The sequence below is a fragment of the Caenorhabditis briggsae genome, assembly GCF_000004555.2.
Source record: "Caenorhabditis briggsae complete genome, chrX, whole genome shotgun sequence".
NCBI classification, from domain to species: Eukaryota; Metazoa; Nematoda; class Chromadorea; order Rhabditida; family Rhabditidae; genus Caenorhabditis; species Caenorhabditis briggsae.
Genome location: NC_013491.2, coordinates 11,652,138 through 11,679,211, shown reverse-complemented (window position 1 = coordinate 11,679,211; position 27,074 = coordinate 11,652,138). Strand labels below are relative to the sequence as shown.

The 27,074-nt window shown below is 39.1% G+C and overlaps 7 protein-coding genes and 1 non-coding gene across 8 annotated transcripts; 5 read left to right on the top strand and 3 right to left on the bottom strand.

Annotated features, from left to right (window-relative positions):
* Window positions 1-1,012: 1,012 nt before the first annotated feature.
* On the bottom strand, window positions 1,013-1,762 carry CBG05013 (the record flags this gene model as incomplete). The annotated part of the gene is made up of 4 exons (XM_002644799.1): window positions 1,013-1,152; window positions 1,218-1,404; window positions 1,451-1,660; window positions 1,706-1,762. The coding sequence occupies 4 exons, from the start codon at window positions 1,760-1,762 to the stop codon at window positions 1,013-1,015; spliced, it is 594 nt and encodes a 197-aa protein (XP_002644845.1).
* Window positions 1,763-2,633: 871 nt separating this feature from the next.
* CBG05012 lies at window positions 2,634-4,132 on the bottom strand (the record flags this gene model as incomplete). Its single annotated transcript, XM_045239811.1, has 7 exons — window positions 2,634-2,737; window positions 2,789-2,978; window positions 3,022-3,237; window positions 3,424-3,533; window positions 3,580-3,769; window positions 3,813-4,025; window positions 4,070-4,132. 7 exons carry the CDS (start codon window positions 4,130-4,132, stop codon window positions 2,634-2,636), a joined length of 1,086 nt encoding a protein of 361 aa, XP_045092817.1.
* A 904-nt stretch (window positions 4,133-5,036) lies between these two features.
* Window positions 5,037-6,746, bottom strand: Cbr-got-2.2 (the record flags this gene model as incomplete). The annotated part of the gene is made up of 3 exons (XM_002644797.1): window positions 5,037-5,476; window positions 5,894-6,442; window positions 6,491-6,746. The coding sequence occupies 3 exons, from the start codon at window positions 6,744-6,746 to the stop codon at window positions 5,037-5,039; spliced, it is 1,245 nt and encodes a 414-aa protein (XP_002644843.1).
* A 2,267-nt stretch (window positions 6,747-9,013) lies between these two features.
* On the top strand, window positions 9,014-9,805 carry CBG05010 (the record flags this gene model as incomplete). Its single annotated transcript, XM_002644796.1, has 5 exons — window positions 9,014-9,100; window positions 9,145-9,234; window positions 9,282-9,359; window positions 9,441-9,648; window positions 9,696-9,805. 5 exons carry the CDS (start codon window positions 9,014-9,016, stop codon window positions 9,803-9,805), a joined length of 573 nt encoding a protein of 190 aa, XP_002644842.1.
* A 2,748-nt stretch (window positions 9,806-12,553) lies between these two features.
* Cbr-hsp-43 lies at window positions 12,554-14,749 on the top strand (the record flags this gene model as incomplete). The annotated part of the gene is made up of 6 exons (XM_002644795.1): window positions 12,554-12,682; window positions 13,131-13,205; window positions 13,261-13,847; window positions 13,898-14,007; window positions 14,494-14,583; window positions 14,628-14,749. The coding sequence occupies 6 exons, from the start codon at window positions 12,554-12,556 to the stop codon at window positions 14,747-14,749; spliced, it is 1,113 nt and encodes a 370-aa protein (XP_002644841.1).
* Window positions 14,750-15,113: 364 nt separating this feature from the next.
* CBG05008 lies at window positions 15,114-17,110 on the top strand (the record flags this gene model as incomplete). Its single annotated transcript, XM_002644794.1, has 9 exons — window positions 15,114-15,182; window positions 15,661-15,783; window positions 15,829-15,897; window positions 15,980-16,084; window positions 16,138-16,278; window positions 16,327-16,419; window positions 16,464-16,594; window positions 16,637-16,926; window positions 16,983-17,110. The coding sequence occupies 9 exons, from the start codon at window positions 15,114-15,116 to the stop codon at window positions 17,108-17,110; spliced, it is 1,149 nt and encodes a 382-aa protein (XP_002644840.1).
* A 1,644-nt stretch (window positions 17,111-18,754) lies between these two features.
* On the top strand, window positions 18,755-20,430 carry Cbr-lite-1 (the record flags this gene model as incomplete). Its single annotated transcript, XM_045239810.1, has 8 exons — window positions 18,755-18,952; window positions 19,019-19,146; window positions 19,195-19,255; window positions 19,300-19,423; window positions 19,481-19,911; window positions 19,961-20,059; window positions 20,108-20,278; window positions 20,326-20,430. The coding sequence occupies 8 exons, from the start codon at window positions 18,755-18,757 to the stop codon at window positions 20,428-20,430; spliced, it is 1,317 nt and encodes a 438-aa protein (XP_045092816.1).
* Window positions 20,431-26,624: 6,194 nt separating this feature from the next.
* CBG28542 lies at window positions 26,625-26,697 on the top strand. Its single transcript has one exon. It is a non-coding gene (tRNA).
* The last annotated feature ends 377 nt before the right edge of the window (window positions 26,698-27,074 follow it).

The following is a 27,074-nucleotide window of genomic DNA, read 5'->3' as shown; positions in this document are numbered from 1 at the left end:
CCGTCATTTCACTTGTTTCGAAATTTTCAAAAAACACATAAGGGGGGACCCTTATGTGATTTTTTTCGACCAAAAAATTTTTTTTTGGGTTTTTCGATATTTTTTTGGTCAGACAGACAAACAATCCGAAATACGAAAAAAAATGGAAAAAATTATATTGAGAGCTCAAAATTTGTCTCAAAAATACAGAATTTTTGACACCGGGCCTTCCGGGCCGGGCCCGGGCCTTGAAAATTTTCTCAGGCCCGGGCTTTGGCGGGCCCTCCCGGAATTTTACAAGAATGCTGAAAACATTTATAAATGCTGCACTGAATGTGAGCCGAAAAAGCCGGAACTATACCCTGTTATTCCTTGGCATTGGAGATCGTTGTCAATTAAAGAAGAAGAAGAGTCGAAAGAAGAAATAGTAAATTTTAAAAAGTCCATCCAAGCATATTCTATCTGCTGCTTTGGTAACAAGATAAGTCAGCTGCGGAGGTAGAAGTGCTACTGCTTGAAACATAATTTCCTTTCTAGAGTCGCTCGACCGTGGGAAACCACATGATCGCGGAGTAGGAGCTTCCGCGCGTTTTTATAAAAGTTATTATAGAGACTTCGCTTAAGAGATTAGGATTTCTGGTAATGAACAGTCTTCGGTTACACGTTGTTTTAGAAATTGTTCAGTTTAAAATGTGAGACCATTTGAACCCCAATCGAGGAAAATGTTCTGTTGCGGAATAAATTGCATGGGAAAATAATTTTGATTGAAATTAAAAAAACTCTTATTTTCCTTGAAGTTTCCGACTGTTTGAGGAGATTTGTCTTTCAATATTTAAAAAAAATCGAATGTTCAATTGATTCTTATTTTAGGCCATATTCTCAATATAAAGGAATGACTGCAATGATCTGACAGGACTGCTTTTTATTATGTCAAAGTTTTATTTAAACAAATATTTTAAGTTTCAAACAAATGTAATAAACCACCAATCAATATCACTACAAATAACCAGTAGCAGTAATACACTTTTTCCAGTTATTCTCCCTTTTTGACCGCCGGATTCTCCCTTTTGACCGCCGGGCATTCGTTTTCTGAATCGGTATCCGTTGATTCGATTACTCCTTGCACCGGCACAAACGATGCTTTGAAGTGCCCGCAAAATCTGTGCAGTTGGACTGCAAATGAATCTTAATTAATGATCGGAACTCATACGAATTTTGAGAATGACAGTAAAGCTCACTTCGTAAAGTAAATCCGAATATTGCTTGTGCTCCAATCCCTATCACCGCAATACTCTCGTCAAATTTGGCTGCTCCAGTTGCACTTTCTCTAACATCCAAATAATAGTCTTCCATCGAACAAGTGGTCGTTGTCAGCATCGAAAGCCCGTGTAGAAAACAATAGACCATCCAGAAGAGGTGTACGAGCTGTAACTGAGAGTATTTTACCAATTAACGTCACTACTCAACATACCAGCAAAAACACCTGAAGTGAGCAATATTCTCTCTTCATTCTCTTGAGGATCCACGCCATGATTATGTTGAAAATGACGAATCCTCCAGCGGACAAGTTGAGTTTGTACATGTACGGGCAGTACTGACCAAGTGTTGCTAGAAATAGCACATATGAGATTAAAAGTCCGAATTCGATAGATTTGACGACATAGAAATTGTAGACTTGAATCTGAAAACAAGGTCCTAAAATGTATGTATTCAACTTACACTACACCTTTTTTAGAGCTGCGGCGTTGGTCTCCTGCTCCATAGCCGCTCTCAATGTTTCCATTGTTTTGAACAAACCTAGAGATTGACGAAAAATGTATGTGTGCGGGGCAAGCAAATGTGAAACAGAGAATTCTCGGGGAGCGTCGTCCTGACTACGTGAGTGAAATTGATACACTCCCCAGGAGCGCACAATTTGGCGGACGGAGACTGGAGCAGATTGGTTTGGTCCTTTTTCTCTCGGGGATGTTAATAACACCCTTCGAATGTTTCCCTGGGAACGAGCAACAAAAGACGAGAGTTTGTGAAAGCTACAAATGGAAGAGGTGCTGAAGGGACCACAAAATAATGAAAGGTTGTGCGATCATAACGTCTAATTTGATATGCCGAGGAGTAATGAAGCTCAGTGTGGGCGATGTGAAAACGAACAAAACAAAACGACCGGGAAAAGACCTAGGGGAAATTCTTTTACATTTGTATTTCGTTTTTTTTCATAGGCGGATACATTTTTAGTAGACCACACTATACAATTCTTGACTTCGTCTAGCACTTTGCTGAACTCTGATTCAAAATAAGCATCTCAACTATTGATTTTCAGAAAAAGGCAAAGAAACTGAAATGAATCTTCAAAACTGGTTCAATAAATAATAAGTGAAACACTTCATCAATTGCGCAAACATAGACAAAACGCGTAGACTCATTGAATATCTCAATCAATATAAATTACTAGAAAAGTTTTCATTGAAACGTTGGATCGGGTGAAAAATTGGTGTGAAATCGAAACTTTTTCTTGAATTTACACAAAAAAGGTTAATAGACAAAGAATACACTCAATTAAGATGAATCTCAAAACAGGGATGATTAATAAAAAACCTGTTTTCAGAAAGAAAGTATAGTCCAAGCAATATTAACAGCTTGGAATGAGGCCTGCTTAATTAGACAATCTGCGTAGCTCTCTGAGGAGTACAAAGGGAAACGATGTTTGATATTTCTCTCTTCTCAGGTTTGAAGGTGCTCAATGAGAAACGTTTGATCTCCACTGAAAATTTGGGAAAATTAGGATATACATTTCCGAAAAAATCAAGCCTACCCAATAAATTACCACCAAGTACCAATTGTGCTGTCATTCCAACGAGCATCTTTGTTAAAAAAGCATCACCACCAAAAAGTTCGACACATCCATGTATTTCTTCACTGCAATTCTCGCGAGGGTCTGTGACAATTACCAAGAAAAATGGGATTGTTAAGAAGCAATAGAACTTCCAAATAATGTGAAAGTACTGAAGTTGATTGTTTCATATTTCGTCACTGAGTTTAATTTACCATGAAAGAAACAGTAATCCATCGAAATTTTTTTGCCACAATTTTAATGACATTGCAGTTGTTCAATAAACTTAACATCAACATGATAACCATTTGATTTTGCATAAATTCGTAGTTAGGCGGAATGAAATCTCCGACAATTATAACAACAAACATTGTGATTATTGATTCAAGCATGTAGGTTCCAAGCAATGGTAGGTCATCATATCCGAAGAACTGCAATAAAAAAGTTGTAGAAATGACAGCAATTGTAAGAACTCAACGTTTCCACAAAGTTGGCCGTCTGACTTCTCTTCGTTCATTTCATCTCCGTCTAATTCGGTTTCCACTGATACAGTCTGAAGAGAAAATATCAAAATTTAAATTAAAACAATTTCGGATTCAAAAAGGATTTTAACTCACTGTCTGATAAACCTGATATGTAGCTTCAATCTGGCCGATTGGCTGAATCTTATCTTTTCCTTTGAATTCTGAGTCGGATTTGATAAGAATGTAGAATCTCACATATTCTACTGTAATTAATTTTTTAAGGAACCTTTGAAGGTAAATGGACCTTACCAAACAGATGAATGGAAAAGAATCCTTGAGATAGCAGGCCAGCAAATATTTTGGTTAACGAAACGCCATCAGTAAAACTTGGGAAACACATGTTGGTTATTCCGTTGCAGTATTCCAAGGGCATTGATACAATCGTCATGAAAATTGGAAATGTAACGAAGCAATAAATTTTCCAGAGCATTTGAATTATCTGAATTTTTTATAACTGTAACCCGAAAAGTGAAGAACGGTACCGAAATTATTATCCGCATAGATTGAGGTCCTTTATAGATAGTATTGACGGTCAGAATTTGCAGGAAACAATCAATAAGAGCAAGTGTAAACTGATATTTCATTAACTGGCAAGAACTCGGGGAAACTATGCAGAGAAATGCGAAGAAAATGATTCCAGTTGTGAATTCAAACGCGTAGCTGAGATACCAGAAACAACGATCAAATTTGGAAAACTGTAAGAAATAGGGGAGGCTAAGACTAGATATCAGTACTTTACCTGAATACCACCTTCGTTGTTGGTCTTTACTTCGACGGGGTTGGTCGCGTCCAGATCTCCCATTTTCTAGAAGAAATAATTTAGTGGGAGCATTTGAAACAAAAATAGAATTTCGGTTAAACGAAAAAGAGTTGGAACAAAAAAAACGATGAACCACGCCTACTGGAACATTATCTGGATTGCCTTCGTAATCTCAATGAGAGCACCGCAGTGAAACAAAATTAAGAATTCAATTCCTCCATTGAAGCACATTCCAAAACAGGAAAAATGTTTCACTGCTCGTAGTTTCAGAAAGATTGATTCTGAACATAGTAGGCGGAAAAAGAACAACGAATGCGCTGCTCTAAGTTCCTCCAACAACAAGGAGTTACACCCAGAACGACGTTGGAGGAGGAATCACGAGGCTCGAAGTGACTGCCCACTTAAAAAAAATAATTAGCTGCAATAAGCGGTTCTCCCGAGGCAGAGTGACAGAATCTATTATTACCTTGAGCGACAAAGAGAAAGAAGAACATATATCATGTTTTATGAATATCAAAACTGTTTCAAAAACACTGCTTGGTGGCCCACGCAAATGAGGAACACCAGTTCACTTTCGAACTTCAGTAATAATGCCAATTGTGTTAATTTGGGCATTTGAAAGGAAATTACACTGAACAGATCAATCGCTTTTTCCATAAGTCAAGTTAAACATCGTTTCTTGTAATCTAGAAAAAATAGCATCTGAAATTTCAAAAAAAAATATCTGAGCTATTCAGAGAAAGAAAAAACTGCTAGTTTCTTTTCAGAGCAATTAATTCATTTTCCCATTTTCAGAAAAAACACTGACTACAATAAAAATACAATACAAAGCAGATTGCCATTCTAACACCGGATAAAAATGGAAATCAATAAAAGAACATCAATTATTCTATTATGACAGATAGAATAAGTTAGATGGGAAGTTGTTTCAGAGCCAGCTGCATTTTTACTTGGTGACTTGGTGAAGAGCGTGAGCGAGGTAGGCGACGTTGTTCGATGAGATTCCAGCAACCGAGATACGTCCGTCCTTGGTCAGATAGACCGAGTGCTCCTTGATCAGCTTCTCAACTTGTTGTGGGTTGATTCCGGTGAAGCAGAACATTCCAATTTGGTTGGTGATGTGCTCCCAGTTGCGAGTGGATCCCTCCTTGGCGAGCAAGTCCTTCAGTTGAGTTCTCATGGTGATGATACGGTCGGCCATGAGCTTGACGTCTCCGAGCCATTGCTTGTTGAGGGCTGGGTCGGCAAGAATTCGAGAAGCAATGCGAGCTCCGTGGACTGGTGGGTTAGAGTAGAGTGGACGGATGAGGATCTTGACTTGGGAAGCTACACGAGCGGCCTCGTCGGCGTCAGCGCATACAACGGAGAAGGCTCCGACACGTTCACCTGAAATAATGAAATTTGATTTAATTTATCATCAATTCTGTTTCCTACACTCTGCGTAATATTTTGATGCGTAACTGTTTTTATCCCGTTTAGGCTTTCATTTGCTCTCATTTTCACTGAATATACGTATTGAAAAAGCAATTACGCTCAAAAATTACTTTTTCTCTTATTTTTTTTGTTCCAGCTAACGCTTTGTTCGTAGATTTCTGATTTTAGTACTTATGAGATAGCTGACGGCGACCTAGCGGCTCTAGTGTGTTTTTGTTTTGCTTTCTGACCTTATTGACCCGATAGCGAGCGACCATGGCCTAGGATGCCAGTGGCCTAGGATGCCAGTAGCCTAAGTCAACAGCGACAGCGGCGGCGATATTCACAGCTTTCATTTCAGTCCATCATTCAATAATTTCAGTTACTCACCATAAAGTCCCATGTTCTTGGCGAAGGATTGAGCGAGAACGATGTTGTGTCCTTGCTCGAGGAAGTATCTGACGGCGAAGGCATCATTGTCAACGTCTCCAGAAGCGAATCCTTGGTAAGCCATGTCGAAGAAGACAAACAAATTGCGCTTCTTGACAATGTCGGAGATCTTCTTCCATTGCTCACGGGATGGGTCGACTCCGGTTGGGTTGTGAGCACAAGCGTGGAGAAGGATGACGGATCCTTCTGGGATTTGAGCAATGTCGGCGAGAGCTCCAGCCTCGTCGAATCCGCAGGTCGACTTGTCGTAATAACGGTACTGCTTAACATCCATTCCAGCGAACTTGAACACTGGGACATGGTTTCCCCAGGTTGGTGTTGGTTGGTAGATGACCTTGGTCTTGGAGTACTTAGACAAAAATTCGGATCCGATTCTCAAAGCTCCAGTTCCAGAAATACTTTGGGTGGTAAAGATTCTCTTGTCCGTGATGACGGAAGAGTTCTCTCCGAGAGCAAGTTTGGCAGAGAGCTTGGTGAACTCCGGGAGTCCTAATAACAAAACTTTTTATGAAAGAGAAGATTTATCGAAAAACTTACCAACAATTCCAGCGTATTCCTTGTCAAGGTTTGCGGCGATGACTTGACGCTCGGCTTCCTTGACCGATGGAAGAACAAATGGTTTTCCTTGATCGTCGCGGTAAGCTCCGACTCCGAGGTTGATCTTCTTTGGATTTTTGTCAGCCTTGAAGGCCTCGGTGACTCCGAGAATGGCATCTGGAGGTCCCATCTCGACGTGCGACCACCATGACTTTCCGCGGACAGCGGTGGAAAACAGCTTCTTGGAAACGCTCATTGTTGCTTGGATGAAAGATTACCTGAAAATTTGAAAAATTGGATTCGCTGTACAAGATATGGAGAACAAAATAAACAAGATGGTCTCAAAAAAGGAGGCGTGGACGTCACGTTCTGAAGTGAGTGAAGCAACGAAACATTGATAATTTGGGTTGACTAGAGTACGTACAACTCTTGTTTTTTTCGGAAATTCTGTGAAAAGGAAACGTGTGTTATCACTATCTAGGAATGTTCAATGGTCGGCAGTGGGCTGATCGCAAGAACCTTTTACTGGTAACAAATGTATACCATCTTGGCTGCCATAATAGTGATGAACTACTAGAGTGAGGCCAACAACTACGCTAGAAAACCCATTGATAAGAGTAATATTATCTTCACGACGGACACAAATACACAAGAGTAGAAAACAAAATGGACGGATTGCACCGCCTGTGAGCAGCAGTGGGCAGACGACGCATCTCTTCTTCATCGCATCTTCCTTGGGCCCCAAAAACGAAAGGATGCAAGAAGAGTAGGCCGCGAAGACGTGAGAGTGTGTAAGGAGAAGAGACCTAGTCAGAACGAGGAAAATACTCGGGCGGTCGCAGCCAACGTGAGAAACATGCGGTTCAATCCACTGGCAAGTTTTTCGTTTACTTCCCTCCCGACCGAGTGGTAAACAGTAAGTAAACTGTGTTCGGAAAGCGCTTCAGTACTTTGCTCAGTGAAAGAAAAAGTGAAACAAAAAAGGAGTGGAACGAAAAGCAGAACGAGTCGCATTAAATACTACATTAACTGTTGATTTCTCGAAACAAATCCTGAGAAATCAACGGGGCAGTCAAGTCAACAGACATAGAGAAAAAAAGAGAATACCTGGGTCAAAAGGAAAGAGAAAAAAGCGACCACTCAAGAGGAGAATACAACTAATGAATGAATGATGGGAGTGGACCATTGGAACATCGCTCGAGAACGTTCTACGCTGTGTGTGTGGGCGCGCGCGGTGGTAGAACAAAACGTAGGTCAACGGTGCTCCTGGGAAAGAGAGTAGGTTTAGGCTGGGTATAATTAGGGGACAGCTGATCAGTATGGAAAAGGAGTGTTATAATAAATTCGCTTCAGATAGTTTTCCACGAAAAAGTTTGTTGTTTTTGCACAAAAATACTTCCCAATTGAGAACGAAAAAATAAATCGAAATTCAAATCTTGAAAATAAAATTTCAGAATTTTAACGATAGCCGTGGGATATAAAATCAGCCCAAATCCCTACTTTGGGAAAAAAACTTATTTTTCGATGCGGTTTGCTCTGTTTAGTAATTTTTAGATTATTTTTTGTGTAAATTTTGATGACGTATTTCAATGAAACTGAATTTCAGTGAAATTACAGAACAAATGAAAAAGAAAATGCGCTGTAAAACAAAAATTTAAGAAATTAGAAATAGTGAACACTTGAAGGGATCGAGGTATAATTTAAAAAAAAACATAAATAAATAAAACCGGAATTTTCTCATTTTTTCCCAGAATTCAAATTAAATAATTATTGTGTTCCGTAAAAAATCCATTTGTTGAAAACTAGCACATAAAACAGTTAACATAAATTACGAAGTTTTGCCTATTTTTTCGAGCCAATTGTCTTTTTCTTACCCTTTCTTCTGAAAATTCTCACCAATGAAAACATATTCAGTTAATTGTTCCAAGAAACAATACGGAACAATTTTTAGTATTTTCAAGCCAAAAAACTATGCTCAATTCGCTTGTGTTTCCTAAAAATTTCAAAAACTGGAAAATGTGGTTTTATCAATTGTTGCCTCGTTAACAGTGTTTACTTCCTGCACCGGTATTAAAAGTAGAGTACAATTTGATAACACTTTTCAATACACGTCATTATTCCAAAAATGAACATTCTTACTAGAATTTTTTTAGTTATCTCTGAGAAACGTTTTCTCAATTCCACCCTGGAAACTTGCACGTGCGATTCATGTGAACTTGTATCTCTATACTTTTGTTAACATTTGCCTTCCTCTTTTTTCAAAAAGTTTTTTGCCTCGTCCGGATAAATGTGATACAAAATTCAGCTTCTAGAATAGACAATTCGATTTCACGGATCCAGAATAAAGACTATTGTTCTTTTTCTCGGAGGAAATTTTCATATCTCGGGATCTATACCGGCATAGAACAGGATTTATCGGTCGGGATGCGATGAGATTTCTAGGACGCGATATGGAGGATGTCAAGGCTAAAAAGGTTGTCTTCATCGACAACATTCTCTCATTCAACCGCGTTTGTAAGAACGATGTCTGTTCCAACACCAGGAAAACGTTTCCAACTTGAGAAGGAAGTCGTCGCGGCTATTCCAGATCTTCTTGTCATCAAGCCAAAGGTAAATTTTCTAGCTTTTTTTCAACTTTCGGTATCACATTTCAGGTGTTCCCAGACGAGCGTGGATTCTTCTCCGAGAGTTACAACAAAACCGAGTGGGCTGAAAAGATTGGTTACACCGAGGATCTTCAACAGGTACACATAGGAAGTCAGATAAAAGTTCTAAAAACTAAATGTTGCAGGATAATCACTCCTTCTCCCATTACGGTGTTCTCCGTGGTCTCCACACTCAACCACACATGGGAAAATTAGTTACTGTGGTAGGTTTTAGAAAATATGACTAATGTTCATAGTTTTTCAACTAGTGAAACTAGAGAAAATACTAAGTTTTTGGTTTACAGGTTAGCGGAGAAATCTTCGATGTGGCTGTTGACATCCGCAAGGACAGCCCAACCTACGGAAAGTGGCATGGAGTGATTTTGAATGGAGATAACAAGCACGCCTTCTGGATTCCAGCTGGATTCCTTCACGGATTCCAAGTGCTTAGCAAGGAAGGAGCTCATGTCACCTACAAGTGCTCCGCTGTCTATGACCCAAAGACTGAATTTGGTAAGTTTGGGAGAAAAGAGGACAGGATATAAATCTAAAAGTTTCAGGAATCAACCCATTCGACGAGGATATCAATGTGGACTGGCCAATCAAAGACAAAGCTTCCGTGATTGTTTCGGAACGCGACACCCAGCATGCCTCTTTCAAATCTCTCTAATTACTTTGCTCAACCTCGATTTTTCTAATAATACTGTGATAGCAAAAATCGAGTGAATAAAATAATAATGAGATTATCAAGTCTACTATTTCTATTTCAATTATCAAAAAAAAGGTAGGCTATACTGAAAATTTGTATCCTTCTGTTATATAGTACGGGTCATTAATACATACAAAAATGTGTTTTTTCAAAGTTAAGTTTGATCATTCTAGGAGTTTATCTGTCCAGTTTCCAATTAATTTGAAATTTTTCGAGGCTGTAAAACAATGTTAGATTGAAAATTTGCATTCACCGAATGTTTTGGGAGTTCTCAGTTTTTCAACTATTTGTTGTTTTCTGAGAAAAACCGTTTCTCACGTTTTCAATATAGACGGGCCAAACTTGATAGCCGAGCTGCAGACTTGTGATAATGGTCAAAATGAGGACAAATCAACAAAAAAAACTCCGTTTTCGTATATTTTATTGATTGACACTGTATGCGAGAAGCTTACTGAATTAGGCTCTTTCCGAAATCCCAAAATTTCAAATCGGAAGATACCGTAAAAACTTTAATAGGAGGCCATAAAACCGGTGAACTTTGAGCTCAATTATCACGATTCCTGTAAAAGATAACAAAAATTTGTTAACTTATGAAATATTGGCGATATTATGTTCGTTATATATAACACGCTACATGCGTCTGTTGGTTCCAATGTCAGACTGTCAACTTTTGAAAACCTTGACATTAAAATAGATTTACATGACCTTTTAAGAAAAAGTGAGGGGCGGAGCGACGAACCAGTAAAAAAAAACTAGACTAAATCGCGCCGAAGGCGCACCAGCTAGCTGGTTTTAAAAAAATTAATTAGTTGACCTTTTTTTCATATCTTTCACAGGAATCAAAATAATTGAGCTCGAAGACGACTTCACTGATTCCAAAATTTTCGAATTTTGTAAAACTCATTTGATATCGGTCCCACTTTTTTTGCAAACCATTGGTCTGCCAAGGTGTATGAAACTTCCTCAATTCCAACTTTTTTTTCCAATCCCCACCTGTCTCCATAAATGTGTATTTTACTCACGCGCAGGCAAACACTATTCTGAAAAGCAAACTGAGGTTCGTACCTCCATCGGCGTTTTCAGGACAAATTTGGGTTTCAATTACCGTGTTAGTTTAGGAAAAAACCCACCACAGGGAGGGAAAACTGACTTCACCCCCCTTCCCCTCTCGAGAGGATTAAAATCGCTTTTCACTCGTTTTTTTATTATCTTCTTTCGATTACGATTTGAATTGCGTTGGTGGTGGGCAAATTATTATTCAGAATTTCGAATCGGAGTGCAGAGGTTGAGATTGATTTATGGTGCTTTTGAAAAAAAATTATGGCAAAACGAATGGAATCGGAACGGAAAGAGAACGGAAAAAGTCAATTTTCCCTTCTACTTCGAGAACAAAGCACACTGATTTTCCAGCATGTACCCAATTCAGTTTCCAATTCAGTTACCGGTTTAAAAATTCATCCAGTGGAAATATTTCAAAACCGTTTATGACAACAGAAAATAATATGACACATGTTCACAATGAAAAAATAACTTCTGTAGGCGTTGTGTCCCTATTGTCACCGTCGTTTAGGAATTTTTCAAAGAAACCATAAGGAACGAGAAAAAAAATTAGTTCGTAAAAGAAGCCGGTTTTGAAATATTTGAAGTGTCGAAACTCAATTTCGAAACTATTAGAAGAGGTCCAGAGAAGGGCGTATTCCTTGTTATCGTTCTCTATCTCTTTTTCTGGCGGTTAGTCTCGTCGTTCCTACACAGTGATTAAATATCACATTGATCATCATCCAAGGGAGACCGACGACGACAACTGGGGCGGATCGAGAAAAAAAAGAAAATGGAACTGCCTTTTGCCTCTCTCTCAATTGGTTCTGACTCATCTGAAATAGGGTAACTTTGACCGGCCAACGCCCTTCTCTTTTGCTGGGAGGAATGGGTATATAACACACCGCCGGTGCCCTCATACCATATTCAGAGCTCATATTGGTTTTGACTTTAGAAATTCTTACATTCCTATCGGGATAGTTTCGAAATTACAGTTCTGAATAGGAAACTTTCCTCCTCTCTTGTTTTTTTCCTTCCTCTAATTACACAGATGTCTTCTTCTTCTCCGTCTTCTGTTCCAACTCCCAAATTTTCCGGCAGTAATGTTTGATTATTTCGTCTCCTTTTTTCCTTTTTCCCCCATTCCATCCCCAATACGACCTCAGGTCCCTCTACCAAAATAACAGTGTGTTGACAGAGAAACACACAGTCAACATTGGCAGCAAAAACCCCCACCGATTTCGATTTCGCGCCCCCCCCCCCCCCCCTTATTTCTTCTAACTCTGTTCTTCTCTTCACGTGGTATTTACCAAAAAAAGAGTAGGGGTTGGAAGATTCGAGAAAAAAAAAGGTAAGATGGGGGTTAAAACCACGCCCAAACTTTTCCCTCTCGACCCTATTCTTTCCATGCAAGGAGGCACATATAAATGCTTTTGAGATATGAGTGTTCCTGTTTTTGAATTTGAGTTATTTATTAGTATTTTATTAGTTTATCAGTCTTGAGTTTTTTGGAAGCCATTCTCTTTAAGGTACATTTAGAGTGCAATTATTCATATCTATATGTTGGTGTTGCTTTGTCTCGTTTTAATTTTTTTTTTCTTACGAAATCCACTCAATGATTTGTATAATTTTTCAGTCTTCAAAAAACAAAGCTCAACCACTAAACTAAAAATGACATTGGCTACCCGTCATGCCGACTTCACCCGTCATGACAGTTTCTGGAAGGACAACGACATGTGGCTCGACGAGTTCCGAGACTGGCCAATGGATTGGCCAAAGCCAAGAGACTTCTTCAACCGTGTATGTCGTCGGGTTCATCTAGGCTTATAATTTTCCGATTGTTGAAAATGATGAGGGCATGAGGAGGGGTGGGCTATTCATCCGCGACCTAACCGAATCTCCCCTGCACGCTCTCTGCGTTCCGGCTACTATTATATTATTTCCTGCCAGGCGTTTTACTGTTCGAATCCGGTCGTCAACCGACGGCCTACTTGACAGTCCTACTCGAATTTACGTACATATACATCTATTAGAAGTGAAAGAGAGAAAGAGACCCAAGCCAAAGTTTCATCTCTTCTTTATATTCGATGCCAATCCCTCTTCCTTTTCCCATTTTTAGAGCATCATCAATCTGTACAAATATAATGTTTTTTTTTTGGCTCGGCTCGTTTCAAAATGTGCTTTTTTTCAAAAAATAAAATCGAAATCAGCCGATGATTCAGAATGATTCATATTTCCTTTTTTACAGTTTTCCCGTGACGTGGATAGCTGGTGGAAGGATTGGCCAACCGATTGGCCTCGCATGGACGCGGTCATGCCAAGAGTAATACCTAGAATACAACAAAGGAATAAATAAATACAAGGAATAATAATTTCAGTTCTCTACCCAACTCGACCGTGTGGATCGTAACTGGAGAACCGATCCATATTGGATGAATCTCTATCCAAGATGGGCAGAGCCAATTTTCAAGGAGGGAATCGATGTGAACTCAAATGTGGTTAATGACGAACGCAAGTTTGCCGTTGACATGGATTGTTATCAATTCCGTCCTGAAGAGATTCAAGTGAAAACTTTGGATGACACACTGATGATTGAGGGGAAGCACGAGGATATCCGTGATCGGGATAACTTCACCAAGATGTACTTTGTCCGAAAGTACCAACTTCCAAGAGATGTTGACTACAACTCTATCCAAAGCAGCATTGATGCTAAAGGACGTCTTCAAGTTGAAGCCAGCAAGTTCAATAACATGGCCATCAATGGTCGTGAGCGTCTGATCCCAATTGAGGGAGCTGGAAGAGCATCTCCGAGATATGACAGTGGAACTCTCCGTTCCCAGGGTGGGCCAAATTCTCCAATCCATGTGCAAACCGAACAAGATGGGAGAAGCCACTCGAGCCGTAGTGGATCCCGCTTGAATGATAGCCCAGGATCTAGAGATGTTTACTCGTCTCATTCTTATAGGTAGGTACTTTTCAGTCCTTTCCATTTAATTACGTTCAAAAATTTTTCAGCTATCATCGTAGTGATTCTCGCAATCGTCTTTCTCCACATGATGTAAACACCACTAGAACCGACAACAATCGCACCTATAGTCCAGTTGCTTCTCGTGTTACCACCAGTGGTAAGAACTTTCAAAAATCCGCATTCAAAGTCTAGTTAGATTCCAAAGACACTGCTTCTTTGACGTATTCTTCTATGTCACATTTTCTCTCTTTCTTTTCTATCTGTGTAGATCCTCTAATTACCTTCAGAGCGGACAGTAACACCGGAACAGCGGTCGCCGGGTCGAAAAGCGTTCGAAACGATTCGAAACAATTTCGAGCAAGGTCGTTTCCCCAACACAAAAACCGAATTTTCTCAATTTTCTGTTTACACACAAATCACTCTAATTACTCTAATTACTCTTTTTCCCCACTTCCTTCCTCATTATCACTATTAGCGTAAAACTGAAATTCCAAACTGATCACACCGAGTACTTTGATTTTTTCATCTGTCAGTCCACAAATAACCTTCAAAACTACTTTAACATGTTGCGCCTACCCAAAACACCAAATTGAGTTTTCATAGATTTTCTGTGGAGAGATCTCAGTGAAATACATTTTTTCAGGCGCCTACAACACCGCTGGAAATGCCAATCTTCATGAAGAGCGATCAAGCTCTCGTGCTCAATCTCACCGCTCAGAGAGTCGCAATGGAGGTATAAAGATTTTTAAATAGATCTTAAAAACACATTTTTTGCAGGATACCGCGTCGAGTCTCCAGTCAGCACTACCACTGGAATCCTTCGCAACGGAAACTCCGACTCTCCAAACTCGACTCAACGCGAGTACCGCTCCATTCAAATTCTCCGCAAAACGTATTAAATCATTTAATAATCCATGCTTTTATCGATACCCGTTCTCCTTCACAACACTTCACACAATTCTGCCTACAGCTTTTGAAACTCAACAGTACATTTTATGATGTTTCCCAAACAATTCGCTTCTTTTTGCATTCGTGCTTTTTCTTCTTCTGTACATCTTCTTCCCTATACATAAACATTTATGCTTTTTTGTTTACTAATTTGATAGTACGATTTTGATGGAAAAAAGATCATGGTTCTGATCTCAGACCATGTAGGCGGAAACAATAAAGAGAAAAATGCGAGAAAAAGAGGGGAGATGGATTCAAAACATAATCATTTTTCATCTTCATATTGCATTTCATTCGTCGATCATATTTTCGACCATGTCTCGCCATCATCCACCTCTGGTAACCAAAAAGGAGATTATCTATCGGAGAAGCTTCATCGATGATGTAAGTTAACATTATTATGCTAATGAAGAGCGGCTAAATAGATACCGGTTCTTGGTAGTTTTTATTATATACGGGGTGAAATTTCTTTGACTTTAACGTATAGGTTTCTGACTTCTGATTCTAAAAAAGCCGCTAAGATAAACAATTAGACATCAAGACTACTTGCAACAACATCGCTTACAGCAACGGCGAATAAGATAGACAAAAACGTCGTTTTCAGTTGCATTTTGCCTATTTTGATCATTTTCAGGAGTCTGAAACTCACTTGTCAAATTTCCGGTCACTCTAGAAATGTTAGAGGGTGTAAAATAGTAGATTTAGAAAATTTGCATTCACAGAATTTTTTGGCAGTTAATACTTTCTTAGCTATTTCCCGATTTCTGAAAAACGCCTGTTTTTTCACATTTTCAGAACAAAAACGAGCCAAAAACTGGTGTCATTCAAAAATCGGAAAATAGCTGAAGATTTTCAATTTCAGCACAATGACCGCTTTGAAAATGTGATGAGAAACCCAACTGCTTATCCACCAAGGGATCCAAAACCCGAACGTCCCCAAAATGTAACTGTAAGCCACAACTATCACGCTGATTTTGAATCAGAGGTAGGATAAACATCAAACACCTAGTTCCGAACTACAATAATTCAGTTCCAACTCTCAAAAATCAACAAAAAGTTGGACAGTATAATCGGAATTCTTCGCAGTCCATCGACCAAGGTATGCGCACAAACACAGCACCTTCCCTATTGTTTTGCTCATTGTTCTGCTTTTTTCTAAAGCGTCAATGCTTACTTTTCAGCGAAATGCTGAAGAGCGTGTCGTTGTTGACGCCGGACGTCAAGAGCAAACTCGTCAATACAAGGATATTTGCGAACGGCTTGACAAGTTGGAGACAGAGTTGACTGTGAGCAGTTTTTTTGTTCACACTTACTAGTAGGGAATAATTCTGCGATTCAGGGAAGAACTCCTTATGCTCCACTTCAAAACGAAATTTACGCTTTGACAAACAAAGTGCAAGAGTTGGCTCGAATTCAAGAAGACTTGAAAGCCAAACTGGTTGCAAGCAACATTCAGGGAGATGATATTGACGAGTTGTTGGTAGGATATCTGTGAAAAATGGGGAAAATTGAGATTAATTTGTTGTAGAAGGTTATCAATGAAACGAGACGGGATATGGAGGAGAAAATTGGAAACATCAAACAGCTCAGCGATGGGAATTACATCCATTTGGAAGACAAGGTTTGGAAAAAATCATAAAATAAAATTTGAAAGAACATTTTTAGCTTGATGGATATCTGCGCAACCAGCATGGTATACAACTACAAGTTGATCATCTCATGCATCTTCTCACTCATAGCTCTCGCCCAGCATCTGCAATTGGTTCGAGACCAGCATCCGCTGTGGAGAAAATTTGGTAGTAAAATGAACTATGAATTTCATAACTGTTGATTTCCAGTAGTGTGTCCCGCTCATCATCAAAAAGTTCAAACTTGAAAGCTAATCTTGTCATGCCAACTCGTCGTTCACCACCTCCAAAAACCCCAAGTGAGGTCAGCTACACATCGACTCGCCCCCGGACTGAACGTTCAGCGTCCCATAAATCGGAGAGCACCGTCACCTCGTCCAATACTATCACCACTTTGGATAGCTCCAAGAAGAGCTCTCGTCCGGTTGATGCACCACAGAAGCCACCTCGAAAGCCATCAATTGAAGTGTTGGAGAAAAGCAAAAGCATTGAGACATTGAGTAAGTGAAATATTCTATTCATAATCCTGAATTCCGAAATGTGAGTCTCTTTTTAGATGCCATCCATGCTGCTCAACAACTGGAAGTTGAGTCCTCTTCTTCTGGAAGTTACATTGCTCCTCTGAAAATCGACGAACGCAGAAACTCGCAACCAGCTAATGTTTTTCTCAACCAAAAATTTTAGCCGATGGGAACTGATTCTAATTGCTGCTTTCTTGTTTTTATTCATGCTATTTCTGTTCGGTGCTTTGGGGCAGCGACTTATCTGACTATATCTGGCTTGTGATGTAATTTTATTTTGATATTTTTCTATGTTTTCGTCACCACTGTTGACACGCTCTGAATTATATGCATGAATTGTCATCATGGCAAACATCTACCGTAAGATTGAAGATATTTCCTCATTAGAGATTTTAATTAAAGTTGGCGAGAAACGTTTCGAGGAAGGTGAACTATGCTCACAAAATTAAATTTTTTCACCATATTGTGGTGGCTGGGTGCAACCAAAATGACAAAGAGGCGGTGCAAACACATAAAGGTCATCATTTGAGAAAACTCTTTGTGGGGTGAAAAAAACTCATTCTTTATTCTCGAAGAAGATGCCATCAACATCTCATTCTGCGGTTTGTCACCACTCGGGACTTCAGCAAATAGTCAAGGGCACAATGTTGACGGGTGAGTTACAAAAAATGATTTTGACTAGATTCTCGACGATGACAATAATTCCTCCACATTTCAAAATGTCATGCAATCCTCGAGAAGTGTTGAATTTCATGATCTTACGGGTCGTATATTTTTGAAAAGCGCATGTTCCTTATTCTTCGAAATAGCTATTAGTATGGATTCATCATTCAGTCGGAATAGTTCTAGAACACAACGTGAGTAAAATTTTATGGTTGGAATATAGGAGGAAATTCGAGAATGGGTCCTCAATATAGCTGCTCCACTTCAAACATTTTCCCGGGTCTGAGAGCTTTCCTATGTTGCTGTTTTTCTCATGACTGAATTTTGGGCATTCACATTGGTCAGAAACTAAATTACTATCAGACTTTTGGCTCTATTTTGATCATAATGAAATGTAGGTGGAATAATTTGATATCGAGTCTTTCTGGAATAATTATAGTCTGCAGGTTTTTACTCTCAAAGATTCCCAAACATTTCTTTTAAAGAGGAAATGAGTTTAAGAGATTTTTTGCAAACTTTTCAATTAAACCTGTTTTCATCTATTCTTTAATTGAGTTTCAACGTCACAGTACTGCAAAAATAAACCACCTGCTTTGGCCTTTATCTATCAAAAATCTGTGCTCCGAAACGAAAAACAATCACGAGTATTTAATTGAAAAAGTTGGGCGGCGGCACCGTAGCAGCCTTCTCCATATTTCCAGTCATCATTCCACTCGTGCCATGTGGTGCCGGTTACTAACACGTAATTTGCAACTACCTTTGGTCGGAAAATTTAATAAATCCTTGGACTCGGTGAAGTCAGGTACTCTTTTTCTTGACATTTTCTTGACACCCGAAACCAAACCAAAATTTGTTCATTCGAAAAATTTCGGTCGCTCTACTTTGATGACAAAACTTTTTTCCTTTTTTGTTTCCCACCGTACTCGACCATCCACTTCTATCTAGACGGCCAAATAAGCCGCAATTAAAATCTCAGAATGTTTCGAAATTTTCGAAACTTCGAGTTTCACCTCATCGTAAGATTATGAAAACAACACGCCCACATAGAGTCACAAGATTCTGAGTTGTTATTAGTATTCTCGAGAAAGTCACATCTCCATACCGCTTCACTGATTCTGTATCTAACAAGATTTTTGATATAAAAATGTTGAAGTCACCAAAGATTTTAGCCAAGAAGACGATGATCGCCAAGATCTTGTCGAGCCGCAACAAATGGGCTATCTGCGATCGTACTCTCTACCCAATCTACTATCTTCTTCTCATTCTTGGCTTGAATCAGTCAATCCGTCCAAACAATTCTTTGCTCTTCCGCATCTACAGTTGGCTTGTGTTTTGCCTTTTGGTGAGTCTAGGGAGTGAACGGAAATTAAAATGGAAATGGTAGTGTCTCTTATTTTCTTCTTTCTAGCTCTTTACCACCGTCCGTAAATTTAATCAAATTGGTGTCCGTCCAAATGGAACTCGTGAAACCATGCAAGAGTTTTTCGCCAACCCACGATCGTTGATCACACTTTGCAATGCATTGATAATGATGAGGTGACAGAGACAGGGGAACATTTTTTATAGAAATAAATGAATGTTTAGTGGACTTCTTGCATCTCTCCAGCTTTACACCCTCGGAGCAAAGAGACTCAAGCCGTTGAAGGTTGAAAAATTTTAGATTAGGGGAGAGAACCGTTTGGATTTCAGATTTTATGTCAATTTTCGTTGAATGTCCGTTCGAAGGAAGCTGAACGCCGCCAATTCATCATTAACACTTTTCTGGCAGTGCTCAGTGGTGTTTTGGCTCTCACTATGGCTGCTACCTATGCTTGTAAGTTCGATCATCATTTCAGGAAATCTGAAATTTACTCAACCATTGCTTTTTTAGTGTCAAAATGGGGTTATATTTTGTACATTGTCGGAACTCCTAATCTGGATACTGAAACCATTTTCTGTGTTCTCTTGGACTCTTACGCGGTAATTATTCCAGACCCCCTTATCCTTGCTACATTTGAAATTCAGCTTTTCGTATCCCGTGCCGCAATTTCTGCTCTTGCCATACTGTTCTACCAACACTGTTCCGTTATTCGCCGTTCCATCAAACACCTCATCAATGAAATGGTTCCAGCCGAGCAAGATGAATGTCCATTACCAGATGCCTCTCTCCAAAAGATTCACGATTGCCAAATCAGCTACCAACGCATCTTCAATGGAAAAGCCGTTATTGAGGAGTACTACTCTTTCGTTTTGTTCTACTCGTATGGTGTCTGCATTCCAATCTTCTGTTTCTTGATGTTTGTTGTGATGAGCTCCCAATCGGTTAGTCGGCTCTACAGTTAGTTTCAGAAAATTGTTGCAGAATTTTCAGATTTGCTGGTCAGAGGTTGTTTCAATCGTCATCTGGATCATCAACGCTATTCTTGTCCTCCTTCTTTTCAGTCTTCCAGCGTTCATGATTCATGAAGATGTTAGTGACTAGGAGGATTATGATCAAGATTGAAATCACAATTTCCAGGGTGATCGTCTTGTTGCTTCCTCGTTCCGCATGTACCACGAAACTTTCCATGAGGAGCGAGACTTGACTGTTCTCTCACAAATGACATTCTTCACATTCCAAATCCACTCGACCAAACTCACTCTCTCCGCTTGCAACTATTTCTACATGGATCGCTCGATTCTTCTCTCGGTAATCACTAACCGAATTTCATGGTTTATTCTGTTTTTCTGTTTCAGCTCTTCTCTGCAATTCTCACCTACTTTCTCATCCTTTGGGAATTCGATATTAAGAACAAGACAATTGGTGGCGGCGATATCGGAAACCACACGCTTCTCCCATAAAATTGCAGACGAGGATAAGAAGATTGTGTAGCATAAAACTTAACAAGCATCTCCCCAAAAACCGTTTATTGGTCGTAAAATCCTCCTTTATACACAAAAAATCTAAACGCAGTAGTATCCTTTTCTTTGACGTTTTTTTTCTGGAAACAACTACTTCTTGCTTGAATAAATATTTGCACCTGTTAACTTTTTCATTTGATTAGAATTGATCAGTTAATCAACCAGATGGAATATGGTGACCGACAAATTCGAAAGTATGAGTTTAGGAAGAGGAGGAAAATGACTGATCCTGATAATTGGCTGATAATTGGTCATATTGTTGGACTGAACACATTATTCTGGAACATTTCAGATCTTTTTAATTAACTATAAAACAAAGTGTCAAGACCTTGAATAGCATCTTAAATGCCCGTCATTTCACACGTTTTGAAAATTTCAAAAAACACACAAGGGGGCCTCTTATGTGATTTTTTCGATCAAAAATTTATTCTCGAGTTTTTTTGATTTTTTTATTAAACAGAGAAACAATTCAAAAAAAACGATAAAAATGAAAAAAAAAATTATATTAAGAGCTCAAAATTTGGCTCAAAAAAAACAGGATTTTTGATACCGGGCCCGGGCCTTGAAAATTCCTCTACTTGTAAAATTCCTGCCTTTTTCAAAATGAGATTCCGAACGAAATGTTTTGGAAGCTTTTTTGGAATCAATTCCAGATCGAAATATTTCCGATTTTTTTGGAGATTAGAGCTTATTGCATACTTGTAACGGGCAGGGCCGGGCTTTTTCCCAAATTTCGGAGGCCCGGCCCGGCGGGCCTGTCATTCCACAAGTTTTGAAAATTTCAAAAAACACACAAGGGGGACCCTTATATGATTTCAAAAATTTTTTTTCGAGTTTTGTTGATATTTTTTTATCAAACAGACAAACAATCCAAAAACACAAAAAATAATGGAGAAAATTGTATTGAGAGCTCAAAATTTGACTCAAAATGACAAAATTTTTGCTACCGGGCCTTCCGGGCCGGGCCCGGGCCTTGAAAATTTCCTCAGGCCCGGGCCCGGGCTTTGGCGGGCTGGCCCGGAATTTTACAAGTATGGCTTTTTGGATTACAATGTTTGTTAATTTTTCACCATTTTTTTGCTCTCTTGTGATTATGAAATAAGATTTCAAATATTCTGGATTTCAGAAAATTTTTCAAATCCCAGTTTTCATCCTGAACATCTTTTCTTCAGGGTTCGGTGAAGAAATTGAAATTTCGAAAAGTTTTTAAAAAGAAAATAAACTGAAATTTCACATTTCACTGTACCGACATTCAGCTTTATGCTGCAACCAACTTTTGTAGACTTCTAATTGGAAAAACGCTCGTGCCATCTATTTAACAATAATGAACATCCCAAATTGGCTGAAATTCTAGTACTACTGATTCTTGCTGCTCTCTCGTTTTTTGGTTCCGCTGCTCTTTCTGAGCAACATGTCTCTTTCATTTTTTTTTCGAGCAAATATTCCGTTTTGTTTCTCCTCGTTTCGGATCTCTTCTCTTACTGACAAAAATTCTCCCATTTCAAGAGCCGTAAAAAGTATCATTTGAATGGAGAATGAGATGACATTCCAGTGCTCGCTAAGAACACACTAATCGGTTCTTTTTTTCTGAAAACGAAAACATATATATCTTTTTTTCATCCCCTCATATCATCTCTCTTCATCACTTCGAATATTCCAGTGTTACTCACAAACAAAAATTATTTTTGAAAGTTTTCCTCTTTCTACTAGTTGTCGTTTGGAAAAGATAATGAAGTGAGCGGCACCAAACGGACAACAATTCGAGGGGAACACATTTTTGTTATTGACCTCACGAGAACAAAATGATTATTCTTTGTTATTTGTTCCGCTTCTTCCTGCAAAAAGTTATGTATTTCCAAACTTTTTATGACAAGGAATCCTATCAAATTACTATACTTCTATCTTCTTCTTCTTTTAATGTACTTGAGACAATTTGCCACCTGTTGTAAAGAGTGTGTGCCTAACTTCAGTTGTTCCCGACTTCTCTCTCAATTGGTTCTCACTGAAATCTATCCGTCAAAAGAGTCAAATATAGAATAAATCAACGGAGCCAAAAGCTCCATCAATCATTATAACATGTCTCTTTGCTGTTCCTTTTCCTGTTCCGTTCCTTCTATTACACTCGGAACCACCCAATCTGAATCGATAATTGCGGTTTGAGCACAGAGGCGAGAGAAGAGAGTGCCTCTCGAAAAACGTCTTCAGTCCGTGGCTGAGGCCGGTCGATGGATCTACGGACCAGCTGTCCACCGCTTTCCTCTCTTTTCTCTCTTCCTCTCTTCACACTGTTTTTGCGCGCACGTTGTACCAGAACGTTCGGCGTGCGGCACGTTCGAGGCGGGTCCACAATGTGAATTGCTCCAAAACATTTAATTTATCTTGTACCCTTGTCTCTATGTCATTGTTGTCTCTTCATTTTTATTTTGTTGTTTGGAAGCTTCGACTGATTTGAACATCAAAAATTGTAGTCTAAATCCGATTTTCATGTTTTAGATACATTTTGTACTTACCAAAAAATATATTTTTCTTTTTCCTTCCATCTCACCTGCCTCCATCTAATCCTTCTCTTTTCTCTTGCCTCACCAATCATCTCAGATTAACCAAAATGAGGTTTACAAGCCACTATTATATAATTGCCTCAGAGATTTTTTTTCGGGAATAAGCCGCAGTATTTTACGTGCGTTTTTGCAGAAACTAGAAGGATTATTAGGTCAAATAGGTTAACTTTCAACAAAAGAAAGTTACTGAAATAGCTTTCTTTCTAGCTGCTGCTGCCAATGATGTTCTGAGAAGTCCCTTCGAAAAAAACATCTATAGTGCGCAAATGGACCCTAGGGGGACACACTCACACCACACTCACTCATGCACTCACTAACAATAGTTTGAAACCACACCGTCCCCCTGCAAATGCAATCGTTTTCATTCAAATCTATTTTCCTTTTTCTCTCTCTCGCTCTCTTTACTTTCTCATTCCTAGTCAACTACTACTTTCACCCATAACTAACTCTTCAATCCGTTGTACCTCGGGTATTCGTACGCTTTATGGTACTTGAATGTTATGGTTGGTAGTGTTATTACGCGGCTCCGACCAGTCGGTTTCTCTCGCGGTACAATACAATTCTTTTGCTTTCGTATGAATCTGAGATGCCGCGCGAGAAAAGACGTATATGGTAGTAAATCTTGCAGAAGAATTCTACTCATATTCCGTTTTTCGATTTAGTTATTTCTTCATTTTGAGTTTTTTGAATCTTCTAGTCAGAACAGTCAAATACACGTTCACTTATTTGAAACATTTTCTCCGTCACATCACCCTCTTGAAATTTACTTCTGCTCTCACAAAGTTCAAGTAGTACAAAAAGTCATGCTTCACACGAAATGCTGCCACAATTTTTGTAGTTTTCCTCTTACTAATCATGCTGTCTTGGAAAAAGGAGAAAAGAAAAATTTGACACCTCTTGCGCAGAGAGTCTAATGATTTATAACAAAAAATCAAAGGGAAAGGTGAACAATAGAGCAACAGGGAAAGGGGATTCCTGTGCAAAGCTACAATCCCAGTGAGGAAGAGGCGACTGCTCTTTGATATTGTGCAAACATGTACATGTCGTCCATGTCCAGCTCAAAAATTGGCGTATTTCTGGATGGTAGGTCCCTGGGGTGTGACCGTCGGGTAGAAGAGGGCGGATCTCGATTTGTGTTGCACCCATTTCCCCTTTGTACATTTTGCGGTTTGACATGCCGGATGAAAAACGGTTTTTGAAGTGGAAAGCTGTGAAAAATGACATTTTTAAGTATTGATCATTCGAAATTAGTATGTTGTTGATTTTATGAAAAGTTGAGAAGATTTTCAAAAACCGGTCAAAGTCCGAGAATCAGTTTTTCGATTATTTTTCTTTATCTGCTTTCTCTTTTATCATTGTTCCCAATTACAGACTGAAAAATGCTGAATAATGATTTTTGTATAAAAAAATTCTCTAGTTCTACAGTAATCAGAAGTTTGTCTAATTAATAAAAGCTCAACGCTTCCTAAAGCCAGCATATTACCGATTTTCCTCTAATAGAAGCTCACTCAAACCGATAACTTTGAGCTTAATTATCTCGATACCTGTGAAAGATATAAAAAATATGTCAAGTAACAAATTATTTATCATAACCTCACCAATGTTTTGACAGTTGAAATATTTTAGATAGCTTTAACAGGAATCAGGATAATCGAGTTTAGCGTTGACGGTTCGGCTTTCATTAGAAGAAATACTGTATTCCAAGATTTATTCCCCATACTCACGTTTCTCCTGATCACAAATCTCCAGATACTTCGTCTCTGGAATTTTTACCAAACCCATTTTTCAAACCTTTTTCTGACCTTTGTTGATCTCATCACCATTTTCTTATTTACACGACAGTTTGGCGTAAACTTGTGAACCACTCCAAACTATTTTTTGCGGCACTCGGCCCTCGTGTCAAGCGGAGACCCTTTGACATCTGTTTCGAAATGGTCGAAAAAGCCGACGCCCCTCATTTGCTACCACGAAACTTCTTCATCACCTTCCAACCACAGACTTTTACGATTTTCTCGCGCCAACGAGAATTTCATTTTTATCTGAAGCCGTCATCTTCTTTTGCCGTACTCCTCCTTTCACATCTCGTAATATATTAGCGTATTAGGAAAGGAATGCACTGGGGAACATTAAGTATTCTGAATATGTCGGCGTCTTTATAGATGTGTGAGAAAGCCACAAAGCCTCTCATCTTGATGAGTTCGTTTGTCGTTGGTTATTTAATGGGATGAGGTCTGAACCAAACTACGAAACTGGATTAGCTAATGAAAATCAACAATTCAGATTCTTTACAATTCCCTAGTTTCATGGTGCTCAAGCAAGTCTCCGTGACTTTTTTCTTTTAGTAGTGTATGTAATTTGATCCGTATGTTTCATCTTCGATCCGTTTGAGAGGCAAGTAATCTTCAGTTTTTTTTTCTTGGAGCCAACCATTTTTCGTGCTCTCCAAAATGTCAGAACTCCTTATTCTTCTGCAAATGGGAGCGGTGTCCCATTATTTCCGGACGTTTTTTTCTTCGAATGAGGAACCCAAGTTTTGCCGCGGGCAGTATGCATTTCGTCTAAAAAACATTACTTTTATTTGTCGTTTCCAGGCTTTTCTCCTCGTTTTCTGTGTTCCTTTAGTTCTTTTAGCCTCCTTCTCCACCGCTCAACTTTTTTTGTCCCCCAAATTGTATTTAGAACATACTTAGGACGAGTAAAAAAGTGAGAAAAGAGTGGGAGAGGGAGAGGTAAAAAGTATACGTGTGCGCTTTTTTTGAAAAGGAGAATGTATAATGCAACTTCTTTGATACTTTTCTTCTTTGCTCTTCGTTAACCCATCTTCTCATGACCTTTACCCCCGGTTTTTGTGCATAACAAACAAAAAGTGTGAGAAACCGGCTTCTAAAGTGGGAAGAGACCTCGAAATTTTAAACGGGATTACGGTAGCCCTTTTGAGAAACTAGAACCCTGTTTGCTGCATTCAACTGGAGTATTACGGTAGTCACAAAAAATTAATGAAATTAAGAGTAGTGACTACGGAAATGGAGTTCGTTTTTTTTCTGTAAACTTAATGGAAAATTTCTAAGAATCCCATTGGACTACTGTACCTAGAAATCAAGAAATTTGACTTTTTTTGAAAATCTCATTTGGTTCTCTTCTGCTCAATTCGGAGAAGCTAAAATTTAAAAAAAAATTCTCCCTGATTTTAATCAGGTTTTGGGTTACTGTAGACAGAGAACTATTAAGGAAATTGATTTGAAAAGATCCCAGGAAATTAAAATAATTTTTTCTAGAAATTAATTGTATTTCAAAGCAAAGTTAGTACTAACGTTTCCCACCATTTCTCATTTTATTCTCGTTCCTTTCTTTTCTTTCTTCTCAGCACAAAATCCTTTTCCAACACCGGAAATTTTCTCTTCCTTTCCGTTTTGCAGTTCCTTTCTTTCTCCTTCTCTAAAAGTTTCGTTTTTGTCTCAGCAGAAATTTTTCTCATGGCAAGTTTAGGGTCATTGCACCCTCGCAAATAATGGCAGCAGCCTGGCGCCCCCCGCACAATCATTTTATTATCTAAGAAAGCGTACACAGCCTCCAACTGGCCGCGTGGCGCAATGGATAACGCGTCTGCCTACGGAGCAGAAGATTGTAGGTTCGAATCCTGCCGTGGTCGAAACTTTTTTCTTTTTTTTTTTGTGTTCCGTATGGCTTCTTTCTTCTTGAGAAGTGTAATCCGGGACGCGGGCGTCATTAATTCATGCGTAGAATAGTAGTTTATTTAATATTCTTCGATGAGTTATATACTATTCCTATACGAACTTTTTTCCCTTCTCTCGAATAAGGCTTCCATTCGGTCGGGAAATTTAGCCGACCGAACGACCACCGACCCCGCCGACCGACAGCCGACCGAACTGACCGATCGGTCGGCGCGCCGACCGTTTTGTCCTCTTGCGCGTCAACGTGTTTGCATACGCTGCATTGTATTTTACGACAAACTAATCACTAAAAGCCTCGTTTGTCGTAAAAGTTCTTCGTACGCAAAAATTCGTG